This window comes from Astyanax mexicanus, chromosome 1 (assembly GCF_023375975.1).
Source record: "Astyanax mexicanus isolate ESR-SI-001 chromosome 1, AstMex3_surface, whole genome shotgun sequence".
Lineage (NCBI taxonomy): Eukaryota > Metazoa > Chordata > Actinopteri > Characiformes > Acestrorhamphidae > Astyanax > Astyanax mexicanus.
In genome coordinates, this window is record NC_064408.1 from 320,191 (window position 1) to 332,515 (window position 12,325).

The following is a 12,325-nucleotide window of genomic DNA, read 5'->3' on the forward strand; positions in this document are numbered from 1 at the left end:
TTTAATGGTGAATAGTGGCGGTTTAATGGTGAATAGTGGGGGTTTAATGGTGAATAGTGGGGCTTTAATGGTGAATAGTGGGAGTTTAATGATGACTGGGGGGGTTTGATGGTGAATAGTGGGGGTTTAATGGTGAATAGTGGGGGTTTAATGGTAAATAGTGGGGGTTTAATGGTGAATAGTGGGGGTTTAATGGTGAATAGTGGGGGTTTAATGGTGAATAGTGGGGGTTTAATGGTGAATGGGGGGTTTAATGGTGAATAGTGGAGGTTTAATGGTGAATAGTGGAGGTTTAATGTTGAATAGTGGGGGTTTAATGGTGGATGGTAGAGGTTAATGGTGGAGGGTGAATAGTGAGTGAGTGGATGATGAAGAGTGAATGATGGAGAATGGAGGGTGGATGGTGGAGGGTAGAGGGTGGAGGCTGCTGGAGTTAAAGGAGTTTAGTTAAGATCTAATGCAGGGATTCCCAACTATTTACAATTTACTGACACAACACAACAATCAATTTAGCCTATCAAATTGAAAATGAAGCCTGAATTTTCTCAGGATTTCTCAGTTTGTTTGTGAAAAGCCGTGATTTGTTAGTCACGTTGCTGTACTAAGCCAGACCTAAATATAAGGTATTAATTTAGCAAATAATTTACTATTTCCCTTAATGTCACACTTCAGCACCAGTACTATTCAGAGTGTTTACACCTGTATTTTGATCTCTATAATTGCTGTTAACGCCAGGTATAAACAGGCCTTTAGTGGTGTCTGTGCAGGTTCAGCTAATCCAGCTCTCCTATTGGTCAGGACTTCAGTGGTAGAACTGAAGACCGTCAGGTTAAGCAGGTATCAGTGTGTGTTGAGGTAAAGCTGAATTTACTCACCTGTCTCCAGACTCGGGTCCAAACTGACACACCTGATGACCAAAGGCTCGGCCGTCTCTTGGAGACGGGAATATTCTGGGATGTTCTGTATCCAGGTTAAATCCACAAGCAAAAGGAACGACTGTAGAAACACAGCAGAGTCACCATTACAGTATCAGTCTGTACTGATCAATACTAATCAATACTGGAAACTATTTATCAGTTCTGATCTATACAGAGAGTTCTGAGGTCAAATCTTACTCCCTGTGTATAACGCTTTGTGATGTTCATTGCTATCTTACACCACCAACAGTCTATTTTCACACCTTCTATCTGGAACCTTTAAATAGCAACAGATACAACGTAGCTTATTAGTATTAGTCAATTTCTTTATTCAGTTGTTATATAAGAGCATTAAAGTACTCTTTAGTACTTTAATGTATAGAAAGGAATACTTTTTAGTATTCATCAGTTTTGTTTAGTAATTTATGAATGGAAAAGATACTTTTTAGTACAAGACACTTTTAAGTGTTTAAAGGTACTAGTCAGTACTGGTCAGTTCTGTTCACTATTAACACATTAAATAAATGTTCCTTTCAGTACTGGTCAGGTTTATTTAGTACTGGTCTGTACTGGTGAGAATTATGAAATTTACATTTACTACTATTCAGTTTTGTTCAGTACTGGTATATGTTAAAAAGTACTTTTTAGTAATCGACAGGTTTGTTCAGTACTTATATGTACTGTTTAGTACTTTTATGTATTGAAAGTAATGGTGGTTCTGGTATGTACTGTTTGGTACCTTTATAAACTGAACAAGTGCTGGTCTGTATGGTTGAGTATTTGTATGTACTGAGAGTAATGGTCAGTACTGGTCTGTGGTGTGTATACTGTCTGGTATGTACTGGACATTATTAGTTAAATTATTAAATTAAAAGCTGCCATATATTATAAGTGGTATTACTACCCCCCCCCCACACACACACACATACACACAGTCAGAGCAGACAGATAACCCTGAGAGAGATGAGCTGATGTGTCACATCCTCTTATTGTTCAGATTTACTGACTCTACATTTCCAAACCCCCTCAGCCCAGTTACTCTCAGAACCATCAGTCAGAACACACTAAAACACTGAAACACTGATTAACTAAAACACAATCACACTAAAACACTGATAAACTGAAATACTGACACACTAAAACACTGATAAACTGAAATACTGACACACTAAAACACTGATAAACTGAAATACTGACACACTAAAACACTGATAAACTGAAATACTGACACACTAAAACACTGATAAACTGAAATACTGACACACTAAAACACTGATAAACTGAAATACTGACAAATTAAAACACTGAAACACTGACACACTGACACACTGAAACACTGACACACTGATAAACTGAAATACTGACACACTAAAACACTGATAAACTGAAAAACTGACACACTAAAACACTGATAAACTGAAATACTGACACACTAAAACACTGATAAACTGAAATACTGACACACTAAAACACTGATAAACTGAAATACTGACACACTAAAACACTGATAAACTGAAATACTGACACACTAAAACACTGATAAACTGAAATACTGACACACTAAAACACTGATAAACTGAAATACTGACACACTAAAACACTGATAAACTGAAATACTGACACACTAAAACACTGATAAACTGAAATACTGACAAATTAAAACACTGAAACACTGACACACTGACACACTGAAACACTGACACACTGATAAACTGAAATACTGACACACTAAAACACTGATAAACTGAAAAACTGACACACTAAAACACTGATAAACTGAAATACTGACACACTAAAACACTGATAAACTGAAATACTGACACACTAAAACACTGATAAACTGAAATACTGACACACTAAAACACTGATAAACTGAAAAACTGACACACTAAAACACTGATAAACTGAAATACTGACACACTAAAACACTGATAAACTGAAATACTGACACACTAAAACACTGATAAACTGAAATACTGACACACTAAAACACTGATAAACTGAAATACTGACACACTAAAACACTGATAAACTGAAACACTGACAAATTAAAACACTGAAATACTGACACACAGAAACCCAAACACTGAAATACTGACACACTGATAAACTGAAATACTGACAAATTAAAACACAAACACACAGAAACACAGACACAATAAACCAGCATATTGACACACTGATACACTAAAACTCTGAAACACAGACACACCCAAACACTGACACACTGACACACTGACACACTAACACAGTAAAATACTATTATCAGTTTTCATGTAATATAATTACATATTAACATCATACACTGGATTTTTTAACTGGTCTTTGATCAAGAGAACGTGGGTCATGCAGAAACACAACGACCCTGAGCGCATAAGCGGTTCTACCAAAAAAAAAGAGGAAAGAAGAATAAAGTGAATTTTGGAATGAGATCAATTCAAAGTCTTGACAAACGAGAGAACACTGTAGAACAGATAAACAGGAGAACAGTGAAGAACAGGAGAACAGTGTAGAACAGGAGAACAGTGAAGAACAGGAGAACAGTGAAGAACAGGAGAACAGTGTCTAGAACTTACCGATCAGCAGAAGACTGTAGAAGCTCTGCAGGGCCGGGGGGTGTTTATGGAAGGAGCGCGGTGTGTGATCAGTCTCCATAGCTGTGAGTAAATTACTGCTTCAGTTCTGTAGTAGATACATCAGTTTAGAACTGAACCAGAACCTCCAGAACCTCCAGAACCTCCAGAATCTCCAGAACACTCAGAATCCCTCAGTACTGTTCAGTACTTTCCAGTACCCTTCAGAGTACTGAGTCAGGGCTGAACTATTAGACCTGAGAAAGTGAAAGCTTTAAGAAGTGAAGTGTGTGTGAGTGTGAGAGTTTATGAGAGAGTGTGTGTGTGTGAGTGAGAGAGTGTGTGTGTGTGAGAGAGAGAGAGTTTGTGTGTGAGAGAGAGTTTGTGTGAGTGTGTGTGTGTAAGTGTGTGTGTGTGAGAGTTTATGAGAGAGTGTGTGTGTGTGTGTGTGTGAGGAGAGTTTGTGAGTGTGTGTGTGAGTGTGTGTGTGAGAGAGAGAGTTTATGAGAGTGTTTGTGTGTGTGAGGAGAGTGTGTGTGTGAGTGTGTGAAATATGAAGAATGAAACTAGAAGGTTCAGAAGGTGCGACGTGACCACAGACTCCCACTCTGACTAACGGGCCCTATCACCACCCTGCACTCACCACCAACGCTCTTTCACAACCCGCCAGAGTGAGTGTGTGTGTGTGTGTGTGTGTGTGTGTGTGTAAGAGTGTGTGTGTAAGAGTGTGTGTGTGTGTGTGTGTGTAAGAGTGTGAAGTTCTTCCTCCTCGTTTTTCCACACTGTTGGGCTGACGTTGAGTTCGTTGGCGGACAACAGAGCGACAAGTGACCAGTCATTTCCTATAGGAGGACGGAATCTGTAGCAACGGTTTGGTTACCAGCAGCCATCCACAAATCGAGTTACGATGTTCTCAACTTTTTAACTAACAGAGAACATTATAAGAATGATTAGCGATGTTTAACCTGTAACGATACAGAAATAATGTTCTAGGAACGTTTTTAAAAAGCGTGACAAACACTAACATCACTGAAATGCAAAGTGTAACATTCCCAAAACAAAAAATAAAACCCTGATTCAAGTGATGATGCAGCGGCGTTACCAGCAAATTTAAAACATTAAATAACGACGAATTATGAATCATTGAACCGACATGCACCCCCTATATTGCTTATCTAAGAACCACTAGACAGCTTCACTGCTATTACTGTAATACAGAGCAAAATGGGCAACTTTCTAAAACAGAAGTTATACATATATATTTTTAAACCTTATAATAAAATAAAAGCATTGAAGATACATATGTTCAATGCATAACATTACTGCTATAACATTGTAAATTTCCCCATTGTGGGATTAATGAAGAATTATCTAATCTTCTCCTATCTTATATACTTTAAATATGGTCTGCACCTTACAATGTGATTACATTACCTATGATTATTTATTTACCATTGCAGAAATAATACTGTATATAATGGCACTCATGCATTGATGAGCAGGGAGGATGAAATAGTTGTAATCAGGAAGTGCAGTGAATTATTTTGTTCAGAATTAATATTTATAAACTAACATAAACAAATTGTGAACATTTCTAAGTGGGTACATGTGTCAGACCTTAGCCTGTGTCTGTCCTGTGTTTTTCTCTCTTTTGGTTTTCTGTGCTCCTGTCCTGTTTTCCTGTGGTGTGTCCCCAGCAATGTGCTTTTTTGAGCACATGGCATTGTTTTGTTATTGTCCTGTCTCCGCCATGTCTCCGCCCTAGCCATTAGTGTTATCACCTAGTGTCTTGTTTGTAACCCCGCCCCCTCATTACCTGTCTTCACCCTTCCGGTGTATAAACAGCCCAGTGTATGAGTGTTTGTTTGTCAAGTCTCATGTCACGAATGAGGAGGGATGGACGTAAGTGCAGATATAAATGTATAAATTTAATAACAAGATGAATTAAAACAAAACAGAAAAAAAAACACGGGTAGCGCAAAAAAACTCACAAAAACAAGACTAGAATATATATATATATATATATATATATATATATATATATATATATTTAACAAAGACTAAGAGAAACTAACAAAACATGAAACTTAAAAACATAACTCTTAACATAGAATAACTAGAAAACAAAATGAACAAACTAGGAACACTTACTAATATAACAAAACAGACCTGGAGTGAAGAAACAGAGATTCAAGGAATGCAAACTACAAAACCCATAAACATACATACAGAGGACATATATACAAAAGACTCACAAGCAAACACTCATACACTGGGCTATTTATACACAAGGAGGGTGAAGATCAGTGTCTAAACAGTTCCATATGGTTGCTATTAGTGTTTGCTTCCTACAGGAATTATTTTAATTATTTTATATATTTTTCTTTGTGTAAATGACAATTAATATTTCCCATGTCACTAGCTTTGCCAGGCAATTTTGTAAATGTTCAGTAAAAACATTGTTAGTATGAGTATGTTGAACAGACAGAAAATACCTGCAAACATATAATAATCAAATAAAACAAAATAATAAAACAAAAATAATCTAAACAGTGACACTTTACAATAAGGGTACATTAAATAACCCAAGACAGAAGAAGGTAAATTACTACATTAGGGAACAGTTAAGTAATGTTGTAAAGTTTGTCTTAATAAATGTTAATTAATGAAACCTGAAAGAAACATATAGGTTTTACTGTATAGCATATTTGTGAAAATTCACAAGATTTGCTTACAGCAAAGTTACAAATATATATATATATATATGAAATATCTACTACAAGATGTGCTGCTTAATGTTGGAATTGGGCCAGACTGAAACTGCACAACTGAAATATTGTGGTAGGCCAGCCACAAATGGCCCAATGCCATGTTGCCGTTACTGACATTCAGACAGATCTGTCAGAATACTGCTGCATTTAGCCCAGAATCTTATGCTCTCTGGGTTAGATCAGGTAATCTAACACATGTGGAGGACGATTCTGGGCCACATTTATAAGCTTGTATGTTTTGCAAAACGTATACACACATAAAAAAGAAATACAAATAAATAATAAATAAAAAACACATTAATTTGTTTCGCCCTATATCCTATGTATCCAATTATTTTTTTTTATACAGTGTAGTGACACAATAAACAAACAAATACACGGAAGAGTTAAATCCTATATATGATGTATAAATGCTTTAATATAGGAGATTATTTGCTAAACAGTGGATCCATTAAAAACAAATTAATCAATCTAAATGTTAAGAATTAAAAGGGAAAAGTGTATGCTGCAAATTCAAAACTGAAAAAAAAAACATATCAAATATATATTTATAAATAGACTTGGTTAATTATTCTTTTCAGTTTGGATTTTGCTGTTCTTTGTTTTTGTTTTGGGGATTTTGTGGACTTTTATAGATTTTTGTGGATTTTGCTGTCTTTTGATTCTGGAATTTCTCATTTTGCTTCTGCTTCATATTTCTTTGCTTCCGTATGTATATAATCAGCTATTTTGATTGGAGATTTTATATTTTGTGTTATATTTGTATAACTTTACATACATTTTAGTGTACATAAACACTATTAATGACAGAATGGGGAAACCTCAGGGGCCAATCAGATTTCAGCTGGGACCAATTATCTGTATTTGTAATTATAGCCATAGATTTTCTTTTAAAGTAGAAAGTTTTTATTTAGGAGATGGTTTGATATTTGTTTAGTAGTCAAAAACATGTATACCCTAATGTTAACTGATATAATTAGACTGAGGGGATTAGGAGGATGTTTTAAGATCAGATTCTGATGTTCTAACAAATACACATTTCATTTATGATAAATTAGTGTAATATTAAAATGTTTATTTAAAAATTAGACATATTTACAATCACAAACTCAACATTCTATTTAAATTAACATTTGCTGTTTAAAATGACTTTACGCCTTCAATAAAGATATAGCATTTTTTCCCTTTTAAGCATAATCAGTCCATGTAAAATAAGCTTTTTTTAATGGACGTTAAAATAGTTTGTAAGATATAATTTAACATAATAAAAAATTATGTGTATAATGAATAACATAAAAAAATTATAAACAATAAAGAAAACAAAAACAATGGGTTAGTAAAAAATAACGTATAAATTAATAAATTAATAAAATAATAAAATAATAAAATAATAAAATAAACCAGTGTATATGGATGTTTATGGGCAGAGACGGGTAGTCCAGGTCCAGACAGTAATAATCCGCCCCAGGATTTAGTTCTGACCGACCGGGCGGCAGCGGTGCAGCTCCGCTACACAGAGCGGCTCCGGCGGGCGGAGGGAAATCCCTGAGCGGATTCCGGACTGAACCGCAATTACCCCGCGTTTCCCGCGCTTTTCCCTCAGAGAGACGCGGTCCGGAGCTGAGGTGAATTATCTCAATTATTCCTTAATTATATCATTAAATAAACCCGAGAACCGTTCCTGATATAATTTATCTCAGGATTTTTGTGTTTTATTCAGTTACTGATTACTCTGGTAAAGATTAATCTCCAAAATTAGCTCAGATTTGGTTAGAGTTAGTTAGCGTAGCCGCCTGCTGGGTTTTAATGTTGCTAAGCTAACTTACTTTAAATGTACAAAAACTACTGTTACTTTCGACAGTTTTAGTTAATAATATATTAAAATATCATTATTTTAATCTTTATTTGCTTAATAAATGCAGGTTAACATAAGTTATATAGAATTTGTAAACTAAGGCTAGTTTGCCAAATAGTAAGATAATTTTGGTAGCTAGCTAAATAGCTAACTAGCTTCACTAAGTTACCATAACATAGCTAGCTAATATTGCACATATTTAAGTGTCTCAGCTTCCAGAGCACATTTTTGTGGATTATTTTAACAAATATTTCTCTTTATTCTTGTTTTTTTAATCATTAAATAATCTAGCAGTTCTGACTGAGTACAGCCAGCATTCGCCATCTCTCGGAGACCTGCAGCTTTAAGCGACTTTTGCACATTTATTTGGTAAGTGTACTACATAAAACACCATAAATAAATGCTTTAACTTGATTAAACTCTTCTTTAGTAACTAATGTGTTTTTATATGTATGAATCATGAGCTAGTGAACACATTTGAGCTGAATAAAAATATTCCTCTAACAAAACTATAAGCATAGAAAGCATGCTTTCTGAATTTTTCTTTTGCTGGGATAAAAAAATGTTTTATATATATTAGTATATTTTACTAATTAACTAAATATAAAACTGAAGGAAAAGATGGGTTAGCTAGGTAGCTAATTTGTTAGCTAATAAAATAATTTATTAGCTAGGTAATTAATTAACCCAGCTAGCTAATAACAATGCACATATTTAACCTTTTTTTGTGTGGATTATTTTAACAAATCTTTCTCTTTACTCATGATCTAGCAATAAATATTTATCTTGTAAGTGTACACCATACAAAATTAGACAAACTTATTAAACTTATAAACTTAAACTTAAAAATTGAATTGTAATATGTATAAATCATGAGATTTATAGATGTGAGTATACCTATTTGACCTAAATCAAAACATTTCATAATGTGTTGCTCTAACAAAACTATAAGCACAGAAAGCATGCATTCTGAACCTTTTTTGTTTTTATATATAAATATAATATAATATATAATATATAATAATATATAATATAATTATAATATATAATATAACTAAATACAAAAGTGAGGGGGGAATGGGTTAGCTTGTTTGTTAACCAAATAGCTAGTTTAACTAACCTAGCTAGCTAATCATAATGCACAAAGAAATGTTTTAACTGAAAAATGAAGCAATTAATGTGTTTTATATTATATTAATGTATTTTATATTATATTATATTAATGTGTTATATATATATATTATATATATATATATTCATTTTTCAGTTAAAACATTTCTTTGTGCATTTATGATTAGCTAGCTAGGTATATATATATATATATATATATATATATATATATATATATATATATATATATATATATTAGTAATATAATACAGGAAATTGACAATATTACTAATATATATATATATATATATATATATATATATATATATATATATATATATATATATATATATATACCTAGCTAGCTAATCATAAATGCACAAAGAATTATTATTATTTTTTTTTAAGGATTCTCATACAAAAAATGCATAAATGTGTTTTCATAAGACACAATGCAAATGAGAAATTATTGCTAAACAAAAATAACCTCAGTTGTTTTTATTTTTCCCTTCTATTCTTCTTTTCCCCCTATTTCCTCCTAGCCTCTCCCTTCCTCTCATTATCTCAATTTACTTACTGATGCTAAAGATTTTAGTGGTTCAAGGTAGGGCAAAAAATAATCTCACTTATCATAACATTTTTAAGCGTTACCTCTCAGAGTGAGTCTAACTTTCCTCAATTTAAGTAAATTAATCTTATCGTGAGGCCACATTAAAATTGAGGGATGTTTTGAAGACCTCCAAAGCAAAAGAATACAGAGTCTTTCTATTAATTATGAAAAACTTATAGCCTCCAACTGAGCCTGTGAAATTGTAGGCAACCCTGAGGAAAGTCCAAGTACTGCTATAAGTGGACAGATAGAGACACTGACACCATAACTTCAGACATTATCTCAAAGTAATTTGATCAAAATTAATAAATACTGGGAAAAAAGATCACATGGAGAAGTGGAGCACCTCTCACATTTGTAAGTAACTGCTCCAGAATAGAATTTAGTTAATTGATTAATGTGTTTTTTAAACATATATAAATCATGAGCTAGTGAACAAACAAAGATATATGACTACTCAAAAAACAGCATATGGTGTTTAAAATAAGAAAAAAAAGAAAAAACTAAAAAAAATGAAGGAACAGTTTGTAGTCCATGTTGGTTCTGAAATCTATCAGGTTCTGAAATCTATGATATATTTTTAATTATTTAAAATGATTGTGATTTGTAAATAATATTCATTACTGATTTATCATCACTTATATACCACCATTTATAAAATGCTAAGTGAGTAAATGCATGAATGAAAGGCGATCTGTGAGCCTACTATTGAGAATGTGCCTGTATGTCGGTACTGTTTAAAAAGATAAAAAAAGTAGAATGGTCCAAGTTTTGATTATATATAAGGTAATTTCCTTTTAACAGAGTTTAATCACATTATTATCCTGACTTATGTTATTTATCTTCTTGCAGTTAGCTGAGAAATATATGTTATTACCTAACTAGCCAGTATTCTGACACCTGTTCCAGTCCTTTAGGTTGTTTTTGATCAGTAATTATTAATGTTTGTCAGATTTTTTTTTACTGTATATTTATTTTATCAAACTACAGGTTTTTACTAGCTAAAGGAGTCTCAACATGTAGGAGGCCTAAATGCTAATATCATTTTTTTTATAAGTTTGGGTATTTATTTAGTTTGTTTTTGATATTACAGTTCTGGGTGAGAGAGCAGAGAAGGACGAGAAGACGCTTCTTTGGTAAGTACACCATTCATTTACCATTTATATTGAGAAACTGTTACTTTATGAACAAATACATTGACTTTCTACATCTTAAGATGAGTTTTATAAGCTGGCTCATATTGTTACACACTGGTAAAAGCTTTGGGTTAGCAAGAACTCGAAACCAAATCGAGATAAAATCTATGAATTCAGGTTCAAACATAAAACACTTGTGCAACTAACTCTATATTTGTTATGCATGTATTGTGTTGAAATCTGGAATTTTTTTGTTTAAAGATTTTTTTTCACATAAGCTACACATGTGCATTCTGTTCATTTACATTCTTTTAAATTCTCTCAGCAAATGTGGACATGACAGTACCATCACATTTCTTACTCAGAACTTCTTAGTAGAACCAGATAAAGAACTCATCTTGCTGTAGCTCATGTTCTCAGATTTAAAAAAGTTCCTCTTTTCTAAATAATGTTACATTTAAAATCATGTGTAGTTAAATGTGTCTGAAAAAGTCAAAAGTATTAAAGGGTCTTATTCCTCTATGCCATAGTGTTGCCCTCACCAAATAACCAAATAGCCAGATATTTGTTTATCACACCTTTAAATACCATACCATACCTTGGTTACTTACCTACTTACTTCTTTATCTTTAATATAACGATACAGAAGCTTTAAGGCTCTTAAACTCCACCTAAACAACACACTGCACTGTCACTTTACAATAATGTCACTTTAAACCACACTGAGACACTTTATCATCTACTGTTCTAGCTGCTATAGCAAAACCTGCACTCTGGACTTCATGTTGCTTCTACCTGTCTACTCTCACTATTTTTTGAGGGGGTATTTATCTTTATTTATTTGTTCTATTTTATTTTTATTGTGTTCTTTTATGTTGTTATCTTATCTATCTATCTATCTATCTATCTATCTATCTATCTATCTATCTATCTATCTATCTATCTATCTATCTATCTATATATATATATATGTGTATATATATATATATATATATATATATATATATATATATATATATATATATATATATATATATATATTTATTAACAACAGCTGGTGTAAACTGGATCGTGAGATTTCGTTCAGCCCCATGTACCGCATGTGATGCGAATGACAATAGAGTCTCCTTGAATCCTTGAACATGGCATGTCTACATCCAATACAATGAGGCGTACAAGTGGGTAATATAAAAAAAATATATATCTGCAGGAATGTGTAAAGAAGTGTATTTAGCTGTTTATATTCTTCCAGTGTTCTTACATTCCTGTTGTGAACTAATATAAAAACAGTGTTTTTATTGGCTGCTTTGTGCAGTAAGACCACTTTTGTTGGATAAATCATGGTGAGATAAA

The 12,325-nt window shown here is 32.9% G+C and overlaps 1 protein-coding gene across 3 annotated transcripts in view; it reads right to left on the reverse strand.

Moving 5' to 3' along the window:
- The window catches only part of LOC103028422 (integrin alpha-M-like), a 37,677-nt gene extending 33,688 nt beyond the window's left edge, over positions 1–3,989 (reverse strand). For all 3 annotated transcript variants that reach the window (XM_049483283.1, XM_049483258.1, XM_049483225.1), the window contains exons 1-2: positions 3,494–3,989; positions 876–996 (exon numbers count right to left, since the gene is read on the reverse strand). In XM_049483283.1, the coding sequence (XP_049339240.1) occupies positions 876–996; positions 3,494–3,572 (200 nt within the window). In that variant the 5' untranslated portion in view covers positions 3,573–3,989. The remainder of the gene's footprint in view (positions 1–875; positions 997–3,493) is intronic.
- Positions 3,990–12,325: the final 8,336 nt, after the last annotated feature.